A 19,658-nucleotide genomic window follows, 5' to 3' on the forward strand; every position below is an offset into this window, starting at 1 on the left:
TTTTGTAAATGAAGTCAGGAGTGAAAACTCTTTTCAGTGAGGGGTTAGTTTGATTTCCATTAGCTCAGGCTCCTTTAATAACACTTAAGGTTTCTTTATTTAATGTAAAGTTTTCTTCTTTGCAGCAAATTATATTCAGATTATTAATCAGTCCATCTGCCACATCAAACTGAGGGGGTGAGGAGGTGAAGAAAGTGAGGAGAAATTAGAAGGTGAGAGGCGTGAGGAGGAGGTGAGTGGGAGGAGGAGGAGGAGGCGCTCGTGCGTCGTGACGCCTCGTGCTGCGGCCCCTTTAAGCGGAGGGCGGATGCAGCTGTCCGGCTCGGAGAGTCTGAAGCGGATTACGGCTCCTGCGCTGCAGTTGTCTAGTCGCTACGGCCGCTGCTTCACCGACACACCGCCGAGAGACCACCGCCATTGTCCGAGCCCATCCCCGGCAGCCCTCAGCGGGGACACGGACGAGCCGTGGCTGGATGCGCAGCTCCACCCGGAAACATGGATTTCAACGTGAAAAAGCTGGCTTCTGACGCGGGGGTCTTCTTCACCCGGGCGGTGCAGGTAGGACCGCTCTCCTCCGGTCAGGATTTGGGGGAATGAGGCCACCGGGCACCGGGCTGTCTCCCAGGATTCCTCCGGGATTCTGAACGAAGAGGCGCCGCTGTAAGCCGATCAAGCCTCAGCTAGTCTCCATCCATTATTGATGGCTGCGACTGAGCGCGAGTCCGTGGGGGGGGGGGGTCTGACCCCGGGGAGCTGCCGCCCCTCAGGCCCCCAGCAGGAGGCTCTCCGGGTGCCACGATTTAATATATGCAAATATCAATAAGACAATGATAACGTAATGTAGAGCAGTAAATACAATCACTTTATTAAATGATGCCAATGTCTTGGTACATTTAGATTTGTCTTGGTTTATTGGGATTTCCCAACAGACCATCTTTAATAATATAAGACGACAACAACAACAGAAGGAGCAAAAGAGAAAAACAATCTATCTCAGTAAACACATTGAAAATGCCCCGAAAGAAAATAATGACAATTCATACTTTGAAAAATTGTCATTTCGAGCTTCCATGGCGAGGACCCAATGCCAGGCTGTGTGTTCTGCTGTTCCCTCTGGGAGGACAATCTGGACTGAGATCTTTAAAAAAAATAAAAAATAAATTCACAGTGCTCCAGCATGGGGCCTGGGGCTCTCTGCGGGGGCCCAGGCTCGTCATCCTGTCTCTGTGGACACTCTGCGTGACGCCCTGGAAACTTTGATGGATGTAGCCACTGGGTTCTGAAATCCTGCTTGGTGTTTTCTGGAGGTTGGGGTAGCCTCAGAACATGGAAAAGTTGGTCCGTCTTGCGAGGTTACCCCAACCACCAGAAAATACCAGTGATGTTTCTAAGGGTGTGTTCATGTTCCCCTGTTTGATGCGGACCTGAGTTCTTTTTAGGGACTCTCTGGGAAAGTCTGTTTCGTTTGGGGAATTGTGAATGCGCCCTGAACTCTGTTCCGGATTTTTCAAGTGAAATCTGGTCCTCTTCAAAACACGGGTCTTGGTCCTGTTGGGACGTGACGTAGAGCACAATGCATTTTGGGTACGCAAATCTGAAAAAGACGTGAAAAAGAAAGCCGGAGTCCTGTAACATTTGTTTTCTCCTGGAAAATGGCTCGTGCACAGAGGTGGGGTAGCGAGGAAGTGGTTCCTTTACAAGTGATCTTTCTAGCGGGCGGGCTGGGAGGACGTCATGAGCGCAATGCATCCTGGGTACTAAACAACAGCTAACCCGGTGAAGCAGACGCAAAAAGAAAAAGTTGGAAAACATCTTGCGGGCAGACATGGAGTAGTGAGGAAGAAGTAAAGAGGAAGAAGTAGTGAAAAAGGCGCTTATTGATATCTGGTCTGAAGACTATATATCACGGTTGTTTGTGGCTACCCATTAGCCACGGGCTAACGAGCCTATCCACCACAGGCTAAAGCGGCAGGACTTCCGGTTTTGGTCTGGACCAATCAATGAGCTGTGTTTCTTCTTTACTTCCTCTCTGGTCAGTGTTTGTTTCAGGCAACAACGCCTCCAAACTAGCCCCCCCCCCCCCCCCCCAGTGAACCGAGTCCTGGACTATCCAATGTGAAAGGCCCCTCAGTGTGCTCTGCGCTACAGAGCAACCGGCTCATTTAGGCCGACTCCCGGGGAAAGTTCACACAATAACCAATAGGGTTCTCGCCCTGCCCCGAGGCTTGGACCAAAATAAATAAGATTAAACACCTATAGGTCAAACGAAGGCTTGTCTGAATAAACAAACATCAACTGCATGTATCACAGGAGTCGACTGATCTGAGGTGTAGAAGAAGAACATTCCACAGCTTTGGTCCGAGAGCTTGAAAAGCTCAGCCACCACGGGTTTGTGAGACAGGAAGTAGTTCTTGTTGTCCAGATCTGAGAGCTCGGGGGCGTCAAGGTGAAGGAGGTTGACATTATACAAGGTGTTTGACCACGTAAAGCTTTAAACTTTAGCAGCAGTGTTTTAGCACGAGAAGTGATGGGAAGCCAGTGAAGAGAGGAGAGGACGGAGTGATGTGGGGAGATGAGAGGACGGAGAGATGTAGAGAGAGGAGAGGATGGAGTGATGTGGAGAGAGGAGAGGATGGAGTGATGTGAGGAGAAAGGAGAGGATGAATGATGTGGAGAGAGGAGAGGATGGCGTGATGTGAGGAGAAAGGAGATGACGGAGTGATGTGGAGAGAGGAGAGGACGGAGTGATGTGGAGAGAGGAGAGGATAGAATGATGTGAGGAGAAAGGAGAGGATGGAGTGATGAGGAGAGAATGGAGTGATGTAGAGAGAGGAGAGGATGGAGTGATGTGAGGAGAAAGGAGAGGATGGAGTGATGTGGAGAGAGGAGAGGATGAGTGAGAAGAGAGGAGAGGAAGGAGTGATGTGGGGAGATGAGAGGACTGAGAGATGTAGAGAGAGGAGAGGATGGCGTGATGTGAGGAGAGAGGAGAGGACGGAGTGATGTGGAGAGAGTTTGCTGCTGTTTACATGACACTGGCCTTCAGTTCCACTGCATCTGTGACTTTTCATCTGGAACGGGCTCCCAATGGTGGAACGCTTCTTTCACGGTTGTAATTCCCCCCTGCAGACACTGCCGGACACTATGGAGCGCTGTTACTGCGCACTAACACCTCCCCTCGTAGTGAATCGTTCCTTCTGCTCATACTCCAGTAAACAAACATGGCGGACCCTTAGTTATATGATTTGCGGTCCGTATTATACTTTTATCATCCATATCTCTAGTTTTATATTGGAGACTCTTCCCTGATAGCATCTGACCCGTTGTCAGTCCATACAGATGACGGGTTCTGTCGATTTTGTTCATGTTTATAGCGCGTTGGTCTCTGCACACATGCTTGTGTGGTTTCATTACAAAAATATGTGACAGCGCCCTCCGGTGGCCCGGCATACTAACGACATCAATGTCAGTGTGTCTGCTGCTGCAGTGAAATCGCACCCCCCCTTTTTTTTTTTTTTATCAGCGTGCGTGCTGTGGTGTAAACGGGGCCAGAGTGGGAATTGTAGTGGATCCAGGACAGAACCCTGTGGGATGCAGTGGATTTGAGGCATTTTGGGGGCCTCCAGGGTCTGTCCGACTCTAACCACAGCCTGTGTGTCCTCTCAGTGAAGGGCACATAGAAATGTGTTCATTTCCTCCATAAAGCTCCTGGCTACTGCTGGTTTGTGAGTCCTGATGGGTTTCTAAGTCATCTGTCTCCGACTGTGAGCTGAAGCCTCCTGTCAGTCAAACCTGGCAACCCAACACCAACACGTGAGCGTCCGCCTGGTGGCTGTGACGCACACGCACAAATGGTTGTTCTGGCTTTGTTTATCAACGACAAAGTTGAGTGTGGCTGTTTTGTGTCCATTTTGTACGCATTTGGAGTTTGTGAGAAAAACAAGTGAAATAAATGTATAAAAATGAGCAGAAATCAATCCACAACACAGTCTATGTGTAAAATGTTTGTATCAGTGATACTACAGTCCAAAAGCCTAAACACCAGAGACATTCTAATTCCTCTATTAACCTCATGAGAAAACATTCCTCATAAGTCATTCAATAGAGTCAGATAATTCTTGAATGTCACAGCTCTTTTTTGATTTGTCAGCTTAAAATAATTTGTTTTCAATTCAATATAGATCACACCTAAAAAAACAACCTAGTAAATTCTTAATGAAGCCACAGAAAATGATTTTCCCTCTGAAAATTGTGGGTGTTTGTCTCATTTCTTGAGGTGTAATACATCTGAACTGAACCTGAAAACATCAGTTTAAAGAATTTATGATAGAAGAGATTTTCTCATTACCAACCTCAGTGATGCTCCTGCTTTTCATATCACAGTGCAACAATTTAATTTCCTAGGATATATTCCCAGCAGTGTTTCAGAAATTGCTTCTGTAGTTTTGGAAAAAACCAAAGATTAAAGAAAACTATTTTGAATATTTCCTGACGGTCCAGTCAGCTGAGGATCCTGTCTTGTAGTTCACAGAGGAGAAGCTGGGCCAGGCTGAGAAGACGGAGCTGGATCCTCACCTGGACAACCTGATAAGTCGAGGAGACAGCACCAAGAACTGGACTGAAAAGATCCTAAGACAAACGGAAGTCCTGCTGCAACCCAACCCGAGTAAGTCCACCCACTGAGACTCTGCTTCACATGCTGCTGGTTCTACAGAGGAGGAGGGGGGGGGGGGGGGGGGGGGGTCACTGGCCGGGGTTGGCAGAAGATAGGAACAAAAAAAAAAAAGTGACACTTTCTAAAATCTAAGGCAGAACTGACAAACTGTCCATTGTTTTAATTTGACGGCTTCTGCTTTTGTTTTGCAGGATCTCTGCAAAACAAACAAACAACAAAACATTTCCATACTTAAAAGCTATAAAAGGCTCATTCATGACATTTCTGTCCGCCTCCGAAGCTTTCGGATACAGATCAAACGCCGCAGTACCACCGGTAACCACAGGGACACTGTTGTGATTAGAAGCAACAAACAAATGCAAGAAATGTTGTAAGAGAGTGTCTGAGTGACGTGTTTGACAGATGGATTGTACTTCTTTCTTCTCCCACAGCCTCCTGCTGATGCTATTGCAGTCACCCCTTTATAAACCTAGTTACACCGTTGGAAGCACACATATGTTTTTCTACACTTTCATGATCTTAAATGAGCCGTAAAGCCGACTTCACGCGTCAATCAGTGAAACAATCCAAAAAGCACACGAATGCGTCATTAGCCTGCGACGTCCAGCAGTTAGTAGCTGTTGGAGCTGACGGTGTTCAGTTACTGTGCAGATATTCCCTAAAAAACACACTTGGACCTGTGACGGGTTTAGTTCAGTTTGCTTTAACAGACGTCTGGGAAAGTAGCTGAACTGTGTGCTCCAACCAGCTCTCTGAATCTGAATGGACTGTGGTCAGAATGTCTAATAGATGTTTATTTTCCATCCCCATGCTTCAGTCGACCACACTGGTAAGTCCTCGTGGTGATCACTACATCACACCTGTTTCATCCAGATTATGCTGTACATTGTATAGCGACACTATATACGTACTGTAAAAATGTGTTAAATGACTCTTGACTCTGTTGTAGGATGATTTCCTTTGTTTCCAGTTGTTTATAATTGTAAAAACTGAGGCTATGCAATTTTTATATTTTGTTTTATTCCAAATGATTTTCATTTATTGAATAATACATATTGTATAATGTTAATAAATAATTACATTTATCATTAGTATTAACAATAGTAATTGATCCACCCTGTTTCCCTTCAGACTTAATATTTAATTTTTTTTAAATTTCACATCTCGTCTCTATACGGTGTTGTCTCAGGCGCTCGAATAGAGGAGTTCATCTATGATAAGCTGGACAAGAAGCTCCCCTCCAGGACCACCAATGCAGAGCTGCTGGGTCAGTACATGCTGGAAGCCGCGAATGACTTCGGCCCAGAGACGCCATATGGTGAGTGGAGAGTTTGAGGCGTTTGTTGCGGTGAAATTCAATTCAATTCAACTTCATTTATATCGTGCCAAATATAACACGGCCGTTTCATGGCAGTATTACAGAAAAACCCAACAATTACACATGAGCAAGAATAACCGACTGTGGAAAGAAAAAAACTCGATTTTAATAGGAAAAGAAACCTGCAGAGCCAGGCTCACAGGAGAAACCTGCAAAACCAGGCTCACGGGAGAAACCTGCAGAGCCAGTTTGGTAATATTTCCAATGATCTAAACCTATAGCCCCACTTGACCCGATCCAAAGCTTTTTCAGTGTCGAGCGAAATGGCCGCAATTGGAAACTCCAGAATTGAAACTGCCCACATAATATTAATAAACCTTCTTATATTGTCTGCTGAGTTCCATTTATGAATGAAACCCACCTCGTGTCCATGTAGTAAAGAAGCGATAACTCTGTCTAGGTGGTTTTTAAAACTTTTGACGGTAGCTCAGCGTCCAGAGATACGAGAGAAATAGGCCGATGTAGGGATTTCTTACCTCATAAGGATCAAGTGGTACCATTTTGGCTATCGATAATGATTAATAATTATCAAAGATAGTTATTAATTATGTTATTGAAAATGTTATCTGATCTGTGACATACCTCAGGGGCACCACCTGTTTAACAGGAAATGATAGCCAATTCAGTTATATCAGTCTCATAACAAAACTAAACAATTTGGAATTTGAATTAATGGTTAAATTATTACAATTGCCAGAATTAACAGTAAAGCTTGAAGGATTTTGGAGATCTTGACACAGAAGAGGTTGACATTTCATTTACCTTTGTGCTCATTAATAAGACAGCAAGTATGATTCCAAAAATTATATTTATTTATAATGAAAACAAATAAAACACAGATTCTAACTACCTATATACAGCTTGGCATGTGTGCGTGTCTCCTGTGATGGAACTACACAACAAAATGGCGGATCACGATAAACTCCATTCAGAATGGTGGTTATCAGAGAGCAGGAAGTCTGTCCTCGGTCTCCACCAGGTGCTAGAGGACAATAGAACATAGAAGCTCGTCTTTAGCGTTGCTTCCTGTGTGTCTCTGTTAAAGGAACATTTCTAAAATGAGTTGATGTGATTTGTCTTGTAAAACGTCTGGAGGCGTCAGACGGTGTTCAGTTACTGTGTGATGTTGTCTTTGACGTGAAATGTGTTGGATTGTGAGTTAACAAGTTAGTAAAGCAGAGATTAGTGTGCAGACCCTGTGTGTGTGTGTGTGTGTGTGTGGCAGAGCTAACGTTGGTTTACAGGTTGAAAACTCCTGATATCATGATCAATAGAACTCAATCCCTTCAGTAGAATCATCAAAGTTAAACAGTTCTATGCAGAGCATCGGGTTTAACTAATCTCAGGTATTTTCCCAGTCGTTTGTTACCACTTCCTTGATGTCCTTGAAGAAGGACTTCGGTTGTTGTCCAGGCTGGAGAGAAGCTGCTGGGGGACTGCACTGTCTGCTGGACCCCCTGCTGGGTGTGAAGCTCAGGCAGATTCCTGAGTCAGACCTCACATGTCATGACTGTATATCATGACAAATGAAGATTGTCTTTCCTTAGAAATGAACCAACTTTGTCTTCGTCTTGTGAGATCCCCCTTTTTTTCACAATTATTGTAATCAAAGCTTGGGGTAGAGTTTGAGGTCGTTCCCCTCTTTCCAATGATCCCGTGTACATATTGTATAATAGAGGAGTCAACTCGGTCACAAAGCATACACAAAATTCTGCCGTCTCGCCATCGGGGCCCGGAAGCTTTATCATTTGGTAAAACCTTTAATAACCCTCACAATTTCCTCCTGAGTTATTGGTGAATCCAGATGTTTCCTTTCATCTTCTGATAATAATTTACTGCCGTCTGACGCATATCGACATTTTCGAAGGCATCATTAACATCAATGGGTTTAGTTAGGAGGTCTCCCCCCTGAGGCTCGGATTGCTGGAGTCAGTGAGGATAGTTCCCTCTGTCTGAGCCCATTACTGTTAAAGCATCTTTTCAAATTGGATTCCAATATCTTAATTTTACTTTCAGTTTCCCTCTGCCTCATATCACTTTTCCTTTTCTTATGTGAGGCCTACTGTTGGACAAACCCTCTCACCACTGCCTTGAGAGCCTCCCAAGCTACTCCAGCAGAGGGCGCAGTAGCAACACTTACAGCAATAAAAGAGTTGCTTCGACTCGTCAAAGCCTCCCTGGATTCACTTTCTTGCAGTAAAGAAGAATTGAACCTCCATCTTTGTATTCGAATCCTCCCAATGCCCGGAAGCAACTCCAGTAGTTCTGGGGTGAGATCTGATATTAAGGTACTTCCAACTGAGCCGGCAGTGACAGACTTCAAAAGGAGCTTGAAAATCAGAAAGAAATGTTTGCGAGAGAAGATTTTATGAGGAGCAGAAAACAAAACACATCAATTAAGCCCAAATTCTCCCACCTACTCCTCACCAAGCTACTGCGGTTCAGAATTGAATCCATCACTGAAGTAAAATCCTCCTATAACAATTTGATAATTTCCCACTTGCTGAATTTTAGCCTCCAGCGCTCCAAAGAAATCTGCCTCATCCCCATTTGGAGCATAAATATTAACTAATGTAATCCGCTCAGAATGTATTTCTGCCCAAATTATAATTTCCCTACCTTCTGTATCCTGAGATAACATAATGTATCTGAACTGCAATTTTTTTTTTAATTAATATGCGTTTTAACGCCCCTCCTCTGACCCAGGCCCACGCTGCTATACACCTGGCCAACCCAGTCTCTCCATCATTTCTCTGACTCAAACCCGGTTAAATGCGTTTCCTGCATAAATACAATATCATACTGTTTTGAGTTCAGCACCAACATTCTGTTCTTCAGCTTATTTAAATGCCTCACCGTCACTTCTATCAGCATTATCCTTTTGTCCACAACCAACCTGACCTATCAGATATTAACATATGAACCTGTGGCCGTAGCGCCTCGCGCTATTAGACACAAGTCATTTATGCACAGTTAGACTCCTGTCGTTCAACTGTCACTGAGCTCCTATTTTTTTTTTTCAAAGAAGTCCATCGCTCGTTTCCGGTCATCAAAGCTCTTGTGGCCCCCGCTGCACTCGATTCGCAGGATCGCTGGAAACAGCAGAGCAAACTTTACATTCTGAGTATGAAAGGCCTTCTTGTGCTCTCTGAATCGCTTCCGTCTCGCCTGAGGAGCGGAAAAATCATGATCCTTCCCGCAGCAGCTCTCCTTTACTCCGTGCCTCTCGACGGCAGGAACCAGACTAGGACCGTGGGCGGTTTCTCCCTGGGTTGGGCCCTGGAGGCTCAATGGGCATGTTCAATCTCCGGTAGCGTCACAGTATCTTCCCAGTCAAGAACCACCTGTAAAACCCTGCCAACTCTATCCTGGAGTTTGTCGCAAAGATCTCCACCTCAGCCCTGGTAGCCACTGGGTTAGCGTCCAAGGATGCTTTCATCGTCTTGTCCGCGCCCTCCTGCCACTCCACCTTCTTCACCACGTCGGTCTCCCGTGGGATGAGCAAGGACGACTTCCCTTCCACCGACATCGCAGTGCAATGGATATCATCCAAACCTTCTGCGACGCAGTGAAAATATTGGCAATGTCTTGAGCAAATTGCTGCTGCTCGGGACATGTTGCCCCGACGCCGTCGCCATCTTGGAATGTATTTTGAGCTCTTTAATATCGCCACTGGTTGTGCTCTTCTTTGGTTTCAACATCCTTGTGCCGTATATCAGTCTTCTGGCACACTGCCTGTCAGCCCGTGGTTGATTTTTACTGGTGTGTTGGTGAGTTTACTGGTGTGTTGGTGGTTTTCAGCTTTTTTTTGTACTTGATTTTAGTGGTGTCATCCTTCTTTTCCAGCAATTTTCAGACAATGTTGACAATGTAGACTACAATAGAATAGAAATATGTATTGGTCCCAGGGGGATATTAAGCATTGCTCCACACAGAATGAATACAAAGTGTTTAAATATCATGATGTACCAGGCTTAGCCTGACTAATATAAGCACATCAATTCTTAGATTAACCAAAACACAGCAAACACCATTTACCGAGAGGAGTTATAGAGTCATGGCCACAGGAAGGAACGCCACTATTTGTATCCATTTTCTAAGCAATTCTGCTTTTATTGCTGCTATTTTAAAAGCTTTTTCCCCTTTTAGATATTCTTGTCATTTTAGCATTTTTTTTTCATTTCTTGTGGTTTTAGCCATTTTAGTTATTGTCCTTTTTTTTTTTTTTTTTTTTTTTAAACCCTTTTTTTTATCCAAGAGGTAAAACTGGATATGGATAAAACAAAGAAGATTTAAAACGTTTATTTCGGTATAATTTTCTGAAAGCTTCATGAAGCCCCCTACAAAAGACAAAGAGCCACATGGGGCTCCAGAGCCGCAGGTTGCAGAACAACATTGACTCATCATGCTCGGCTTTAACAGGGAAGGAAAAAAAAAAAAAAAAGAGGAGAACAAAACTAATCAGCTCAGAATGCGTCTCCTGTCGTTCATTTCAAAGAGCCGGTTTGTTTGCGACCGACGCATCACGGCGATACACTGCGCCTGCAGTTTGAGAGCAGCCGCCGTGCCGAGCATAAAGCAACTCGCGTGCCTTGCAAAGTTGCGGGGATCTGTTGAATTTTTGTTAATAGTTGCGATCGCAACCTCAAGAAGGAGTGATGTGATCTCTCCTGCTGGTTCCTGTCGGGATCTCTCACTGACTAATATGATGGAAACCAGTTTAGTGCTGAACCTATTTGAGGCCAGCAAAGCTGCTCTTATGTTTGGGAAGTAGTGGTGATGATGTCAGAAAGGTTCTTCTTGTCATGCTGTAACATTGAGGTGTGTGCCATTAATCCAATCATCTAACACTGACTCACAGACATTGAGAGACAATTTAGAATCCCGGTAAGACTTAAAGACAGATACAGGTTTAATGTTGCAGTACCACTGGTAAACACGGGGGCAGTGTTGAGAGCATCTGTGTGACACCTCAAGGTTTTTAACTTCGTTGCCTCTGAATACCGACCAGGTCTTACCACTGTAGTTATCGTTGACTTATTAGAGAAACCATAACAGTTTGAGTTATTTGATTTTTTTTTCACACAGAGAATGAGTGACTCACATGTACGTGTGTATTGTTGTGTAATACCCTCTGCAGGCACTACACTGATCACAGTCGGGGAGTACCAGAAGAGGCTGGGCACAGCCGAACGTGAGTTCCTCCAAACTTCAGCCACCAACTTCCTTTGTCCTCTTCGTAACTTCCTGGAGGGAGACTGGAGGACCATCTCAGTAAGTCTACTGTTCCAGTGAACTCAGATCCTGTAGATAATAACTCCAAACGATGACGAAGCTCCATCATCGTGCGAATTGATGAACAGAAGTTCTGTTCGTGGCCATCGAGCTCTTGTTTCTGATCGGTTCCCTGTTCTCTCATGCAGAAAGAGAGGCGAATTCTGGAGAATCGACGGCTGGATCTTGACATCTGCAAGGCGCGTCTAAAAAAAGCCAAGCAGGCCGAAGCCAAAGCAGCGGTGAGACGTGACCACACTTCTTTCTCCTGTCGGTATCGACGAGATTCGTCAAATCTTTTAATGATAATGGCAAGAACACACGTATGTGTTCCATTCATCAGTAAAAACCTGTCGGGTTAATGAATCTTTTCAACGAACGTACATTATATGGACCAAAATACTGGGACAACCAAACCTTCCTCTTTTCAGAGCTTTCATTTAAAACCCACTGCCATTGATTTGGGTTTTGGCTCCTGCTGTGTGGAGATTTCAGTCTATTCATGTTGTAGATCATTTCTGAGGAGAGCCGTTACACTGAACAGGCCTGACTCACAGTGCTTCTTTCAATTCACAGGTCTGAGACTGAAACAGCTTTTTCTCCACTTTTCACTGAATAAATGTTTAACCTTCAAAATGAAAATTATTATTTTTTTTTACCATATTTCAAAGGCTCAAGGATATTTAATGTCATTGGATTTTTTTTCTAAAATTGCACAGTCCGCAGGAGTTTTAAGCCAGAGGTTCACACATGCTCACACACAATTTTGATTTTCTTTCAATAAAACTAAAGGCTGCAAGAAACCTGAGACAATCCAGCCCTTCATAGATCATCTCATGATCACAGCCAACTCCCCGGGTTCCAATTCATTTGTTTAGCACCTAAAGCAAGGTCAACCGACGTGCAAATGTTAAATTAACTGATGTGGAAATGAATCTGAAGGAAAGCGAGCATTGATGTCGTCACAGACAAATCTAATCTGACTCAAACCTTTTATTGTTTTGAGTCCAGGCAACTAATTATTCCCTATAAAAAAGGTCCTCAGTCTGTCTGAGCAGCTCATCTCTTTAAAACTTTAAATCTTTTTCTCCTGTGTTGCTTTTTTTTCTTCTCCTGGCTTGAATTCTGCTTTGGTGCTGTATGATTTGGACTTACTTTCTTTTCCTTTCTTCATGTCTGCATGGCGCCACGTGTCCCTCGTCTTCGTTTGAAGGCTGCGCCCGATTTCCAGGAGACGCGACCTCGGAATTACGTCCTGTCCGCGAGTGCGTCCGCGGTAAGAAACCCGGGAGGAGAGAAAACTAACATCCAAACCTGCTCTCAGATCATTAAAGGCTCTTATCAATGCCTATGAATAGAACTGCACTGATACCGATACCAATAATCCATTTATTTGCTTGGACATCTTTTTATGATTTCTGTTATTTCTATGATTTTTTTATTTTTTTTTAATGGCATAAACACCATAGTATTTGTGTTCTTTGTTTTTTTTTTAATCCCAGCTTCTGCATCTCATTGAAGCATTAAATCTGAATACTCTTCTAAATATTACGAAAAAACACAGTATTTCATCAAATGTAATCTATCTATATAATTTTATAAAGAACACTTTGTATTGTATGAGATTAATACTCATTATGATTCCGCAATCTTTAAGTTACGCCATTACATTTTATCTTTATACTGACTTTAAAGTCCTAAAGAATAGAAATATCCTCAAACAACACTACGAGTCGCTAACAATTGTCTTTTTATTTGTATTATATTTATACTTTAAATCAGGGATTTCTACTGGATGTGATCTATATAGTAAAAGTCATCAACATATTCAATCAAGCACTTGATTGTGTTGACAACAGATCAGATTTCACCTCATTATTCAAACCATGCTGGAGGCAACAGGACAGAAATCAGGGGCACGAAGCCGAAAAATCAAAAGAAAAATGACTAAAAACAAAAGTAAATACTAGAACGTTTCATTCAGTGTGGGCAAGAGCGGCGCAATATAAAGTGAAATTGCTGTGATTATTGTGAAGGACTGAAAAAACTGTGATCGATTTCTATGCGTCATTTGTACAGCAGCCGTAGTGGCAAAGCAGACTCATCTGTGTGTGTGTGTGTGTGTGCACGCGTGCAGAGTGGCTGGGAGAGCTGGGACGCTGTTCCTGAGTCCAGTGTATCAGAGCAGATGAAGGTCGGACTGGTGTCGTGTTCGTAGAAACGTTGGTAGTGACCCTCAGTGTTTTCTTCCTTCGCTCCTCTTAGCTGTTGTTTCCCGTTATGTTGTTTTTCCACAGAGGAAAGCATCTGATTCTGCAGGAGTTCAAACAAATCAAACCAGTTTTCAAATGGCATTTTGAAAGATTTGATTTTCCAGCCTTTAATCTGAAGGCTTTCTCAGCAAAGAATTCTTGTCTTGTGTTTAGGTGGCTCCTGTTGTGCCTGTTAGGAGGGGGTTGCAGGTCTGGGCCTGAAAATCGAAATGAGCACTTGTTAACAGTCCATGTCAAGTCGCCCTCAACTTGTTTTGGAAACTACAAATCTTTTTTTTAATTCTCATATTGTTGTTAAGGAACGGCTGAAGTGAAGTTTTAGTTTTAATTCCACTCAAGTTGAGAAGCGGTGTTCAGAGGGAAACACCTGACTTTGAGTTTTTGACTTGATTGTGTGCGTTTCACTTTGAGGGAGGGATGATGTTTGATCTCTCCCTGTGAAGAATGAATTCAGCAGGAAACGACTGGAGGAGGGGCTCTCCCTCGTTTCCAAGTGGAAACCTGGAATTCAACCCTCATCAAGGAGCAGAAAGCTCTTCTAACAACGAATTTTGTTCTGTTGGACTTGATAAGTTCACTGCCTCCATACAGACTTCAAAACGCCATAGTTATGCAGATATTTGACCTCGGATAGACGATCTTGTCTCCCATTAGTTGTTAAGATAAGCGTGTGCTCGGGTAGCATGTGGAGTTTTATTAGTGTAGAAAGACCCGCCTAACCCGAGTCGCTTCTTGATTTGATGCTTTAATGTAAAAAAAATGTCTAATCTGAGTGTTTTCTCTTCTCCTGCTGCGTGTCCCAGCTGCTGAGCGAGGAGGTGGATAAGGTGAGTCCCTCCTGTGTCAGTGTGGGATTGTGAAGTGTGACCGTTGTCTCCTCATGCTTCCCTCCTCTTCCTCTTCCTCTCGCTGTCCCGTCCAGGCCGAGCACGAGCTGCGCGTGGCTCAGACCGAGTTCGATCGGCAGGCCGAGGTCACCAGGCTGCTGCTGGAGGGCATCAGCAGCACACATGTGAGTCAAAGAGGCGACCGACGTTTCGGGGGTGGGGGTCGGTTAACGCCTCAGGTTTTGTTGAAATCTGTTTGAAGTTATAAACGAGGTGAAGTCTGAGGTCACACCCTCCAAGGGAAACCAACATGTCCTTAAAGAAGTCATGTTATCCAGCTTTTCCAACACTTCCACACGGCCTCGGTCCAAAAACCTTGGATTCAAAGTTTATTGTTTTTCTTTGATTTTCCTTCATTTGAATATCGGATCATAGGAGCTGCATTCACAATCTGCTGTGTCTGTATGAGCTGGACTGGCTCCGCCCACACATGCCCATCTTGGGAAGAGGAGGAAGTACTTCCTCTCGTGGTGCCATGTGCCAGAGCAGAGGTGCCTAATTGTGGGAGGAGTCAAAGGGAGGGCCCACCTTGATTGGGATTGGCTGAACCCCTGATGACACTCTATAGGGTTTGATTTCTGATTGGGTGGTTGGAGCAACACTCTTTTTAAAAACTGAAACAAGCCAGGGAGAGAGAGGACAGACTGTCTTCACTTCTGGGGCGTCAGTCCAGGTATGGGGACCATTAGTACTGTTGGAAAACCTTTAGAAAGTTATAAAGTATATTCCATTTTTTAAGGCAAGGCAATTTTATTTATAGAGCACCTTTCAAACACCGGGCAATTCACTGTTACATAGGAATAATAGAAATATATTAATAAAAGAAATACATTAAAGCTGTGTATATGTGGTTCGATACATATTTTGTAGTTGTTCTAACTCAATTATAAAGTTAATATATAAAAAGCTATGTGTTTTATGTGGTAGTTGACGGATCAGTCCTGGTCCAAAATACCACTGTTCTTCACAGTGGTACTAGAAGTCAAAGTAATACCGTCCAGTGTTACCTAATTTCTCTCAGATGTTTTGGGCCAAATATAGTAACTTCTGTTTAATCTGATTTCAGAAACAGAACGTTACAGCTCATCCAGGCTTTTATGTCTTCAAGACAAGTTTCTAGTGTAACAAGTTGATTGGTTTGGTCTGGTTTCATGGATAAATAGATTTGTGGATCATTTGCATCCTTCCTAATAATATTCCCTATTGGACGCATTTATAATGTGAAAAGTATAGGTCCTAAAACAGAACCCTGTGGAACTCCAGGATTAACTTTAGTCTGGGCTTAAGAGTCATTGAAATGAACGAAGTGGAACCTGCCTGATCAATCTGATCCAAACCACTTTAGTGTTGAACCTTTAAGTCCGATGAAATGTTCCAGTCTCTGGAGTAGGATGTTATGGTAAATGGATTTCACTTGTATGGAACTTTCAAACTACTTGAGCAGTCCCAGAGTGCTTTATATCGTTATGATCAATGGTAACAAATGCAGCACTGAGATCTCACGGGACCAGAGCAGAGACCAGTCCTTTGTCTGAACCCATGAAAGAATCATTAGTACCTTTTCTCCAAGTGTCTCTGTGCTATGATGAATCTAAAACCTGACTGGAAAGACTCAAAATAGGTCGTCGGTAACATAAATGCTCACATAGTGACTTACAACAACTTTTCTTTTGCCAGTAAAGCCAGTTAATATAAATATTTCTGGTTAGTTTTAGTTCTGGACTGATAAGAAAATTTGAGTTGTAAATGGAAGCTGCACCTTCTCCACCCGTCTCTCCAGGAGTGTGATAATTAGAATGAGTGGTGAGGGTTGCTTCATTTAAGCTTAGTTGACAAACACATTATGTTTCTGCTGACAGCACACAAACAATTTGAAGTCTTCATCAGGGTATATTGAGCCCATTGGACTCTTCACATGAAAAACCTTTGGAGCACTTTATATAGAAGTGTATAAAGTACTTTCAGCTCAACAAATAGACGTCAATGCTTTGACAGTTTTTTTTTTTTAACATTTAATTTCAAACCAGATTTATCTCGCCTTTCTTTTCGCCCCACAGCTCAACCACCTGCGCTGCCTGCAGGACTTTGCAGAGGCTCAGGCCACGTACTACGCCCAGTGTCACCACTACATGCAGGACCTTCAGCGGGAGCTCAACAGGTGAGCTTTCAGTCCTGCAGGCCGCTGCAGGTGTAATATGGGACGGCAGCAACGCCGTCAAGCGTCCGTGCATTAAAGACAGATTGAAATTATGACTAAAGCCAGACTGAAAATACACAAGAACACACCGGTAGAACATGCAAACTTCAGGCAGAAAAAGTCCTTCTCCAGAATTATGGCTGAAATACACTGTGCGATCTTTGGCTGACGGAGATGAAAGATTGGATCGTGGGGAATCGTTGGTAAAATCTGTGGTCATGGCGGTAACGTTGCGCCGTGTGCAAGGTCCACGGGATGACTGAGTTGGTGCTCGTAAGCCTCCGATCAATACTCTGCAGTGCAAGACTGCACCAAACAAACTGTTGGGTTTCCATGGACTGTGTTTGTGTTGGAACATCAAGGCCCACAACAGTGGAGGCTAACATAAGATGCTAACAGATGCTAACAAGACTTACGTGAAGCTCCCCGCCTCGCTCTCTGAGCCACGTCCAGATTCTCCTCCTTCTTTTTCCCAAACGCATAAATGCCACAAAGCTGAGGCTCCATTCATGTGTAGGTTTCGGTACACACGAAGCCCCACCCCCACCCCCACCCTCCATGCCCCGGCGGGGAGTCAGCGTGTGTTTGTACAGACTGCAGACATGATTATTTACATTTGTCATGTGCAGTGTGAGAAGCTGTGACTACTAAAGATTAACATCATTAGACCTGGTTCTTCTTGCGGTGAGACGAGAGGGTTCACCACTGAAACGGCAGGATTGTGACATCAGTGAAGTTCTAATATGGCCGCTCATCATTGCAACATTTTGATGCTTCATGTTTATGCCTATCTTGAAGGGGTGTATTTGTCGAGGACGACTCTTCAGGGGCTGTGGACCGAGGACTTGTTGGAGCTGGGAAGCTCTCCCTTCTGCAGCTTGAACAAACTCTGAAAGCTTTTCCCCCCCGCGTGTTTGTCTCTGATTGTCGTTCAGGAGCGCCAATGCTGTCGGCGCGCCCCACTCCTCTGCCGCTGTCTGCCCCTCGCCAGCGGCCGCTGTTCCCACCTCGTCCAGCCAAAAGCCCGGCACGTTGTCCATGGAGCAGTCGCAGCTCCCAGTCACAGGAGCCAGGAAGGCCAAGGTCCTGTACGACTACGACGCCCACGACGCCAGCGAGCTCTCCCTCCTGGCTGATGAGGTACGCTCACGCATCAGGAAACTTCTGCTGTGTTAATCCTCCAATACCAAGGCTCACCATTTGATAGGAGGCATGAAGGTTTCGGGAGGGAAGGTTGAATACGAATGAATGAATATAATTACAGCCATCCACTAAACCTACTTTACTTGAGCAGACTGCAAGAGTAATCTGTAATTTACCATGAAATGTAGTCTTATCTTTTATAAATGCAACTTAAATGATCTATTTGTTTATTGTCAGATTACATTCACGATATTTACTCAAATAGTTTATTGCACTATTTCACCTTTGTGGTTTTATTGCCTTCAAGATGGCAAAATACTGAACTCACTTGCATGCGACATTATTTGAGGTATTTGGACCTGAGCTTACCTGGACGTGATCGATATCCTAAGAATCTCTGTGGCAGCGAGTAAACAGACTGTAACGAGGCATGAGTTTCAGCTTAAGACTCCAAAAGGATGAATGTCATGCTTTCTGGAAGAAATGGGACGCACGAGAGGTGATGCCCTGTTTTTCTTCTGTGATTTTATGGTTTATAAAAACTCTTCTTCTGTCTTCAGCTCATCACTGTGTACACTGTACCAGGAATGGACCCTGATTGGTTGGTTGGAGAACGAGGGAACGACAAGGGCAAAGTACCGGTCACCTACCTGGAACTGCTGAGCTAATGGACACACACACACACACACACACACACACACACACACACACACACACACACGCGCACACGCTCTTCTGTATCGGCATGCGTTTGGGTCACACAGGAAGCTTCTGCACTCATTCCAGTGAAACACAATAAAAGCATCCGTGGGAAGGTTTCCTCTGTACCTCAAATGTATGGCGATGCAGGATGTTCTGTGTTCTGCTCCGTGGCTGTATGACACCGTCACAAACTGTCTGTTGGGAACATTCCTATAAATACTGATGAGTAACTGTGAGGAAATTGAAGCACAGGCTTGTGACCATGTGAGAAATAGTTTATTTTGACGTAGGCTGTCGTAGCCGACTTCCTCTGCTTGTGTTTCCTGTGTCTGACGAAGCCACAGTAACACACGCAGTCTGTGGCTTTTCTTAACAGTCTTACTTTCATTAAGCATTAAACCGCATAATACACTGAGGTTTGAGTTACATGTCGCAGCGGATGTCTTAATTTACTAGTTCAGCTCATAATGCTAACTTTAACGTGTGAGAACGGTGACTCTGCAACAATAACATTTGATTGAGCAGGAAACACAGTTTTTATTGGTAAATCCACTTGATGAGAGAAAGTGAAGGCGGAACTCAGGGATAACTTGATGTTTTCTATTTATAAAATATAATTGGATGAAACGCAAGTTGACAAATTAGCCCAACGGGGTTGATTTGGTTTGGCGAAATTGGATCAAATGTGATCATATTGAAGAAAAGTGAGTCCAAGTCCACATATGGAGACCATTTAGAAGAAGATGTGAGGTAAAAAGAAAAAAAGCAGAAGCGCTCAATCAGGGAATCTGTATAAGGAACGTTAAACAAGTGAAGTGTTGAGGACAGAAATCGCAGAGGTATCAGCTTTCCAAACGATAATGTTAAAGTTCAAGTCCAAAAAGCACCTCCACACTGATTAAAAGAACATTTAGCACCATGAACTTTGAATTTTGGGTCACTGCTCGGAAGTTCATCCCCACTGTGAAGCACGGTGTAGGGAGCATCATGATTTGGGGCTGCTTGTCATCATGGAGGTAAAAGCTTTTAACCAGCAATTCTACAGGACACGTTGAGATGAAGCTACTGCAGAAACACTTAAATTCAGATGTTCATCTGACGTCAGTTTAGAGAATCTGAGCGAGCAGAA

The 19,658-nt window shown here is 43.9% G+C and overlaps 1 protein-coding gene across 1 annotated transcript; it reads left to right on the forward strand.

Moving 5' to 3' along the window:
• The first annotated feature begins 299 nt into the window (after window positions 1–299).
• Window positions 300–19,281, forward strand: LOC308118129 (endophilin-B2-like). The gene is made up of 11 exons (XM_080477399.1): window positions 300–558; window positions 4,525–4,666; window positions 5,865–5,993; window positions 11,194–11,327; window positions 11,477–11,569; window positions 12,541–12,603; window positions 14,404–14,427; window positions 14,523–14,612; window positions 16,545–16,645; window positions 17,620–17,824; window positions 18,388–19,281. The coding sequence occupies exons 1-11, from the start codon at window positions 496–498 to the stop codon at window positions 18,493–18,495; spliced, it is 1,152 nt and encodes a 383-aa protein (XP_080333525.1). The 5' UTR covers window positions 300–495; the 3' UTR covers window positions 18,496–19,281.
• The last annotated feature ends 377 nt before the right edge of the window (window positions 19,282–19,658 follow it).

The sequence above is a fragment of the Lipophrys pholis genome (genome assembly GCF_963383615.2).
Source record: "Lipophrys pholis genome assembly, chromosome: 12".
NCBI classification, from domain to species: domain Eukaryota; kingdom Metazoa; phylum Chordata; class Actinopteri; order Blenniiformes; family Blenniidae; genus Lipophrys; species Lipophrys pholis.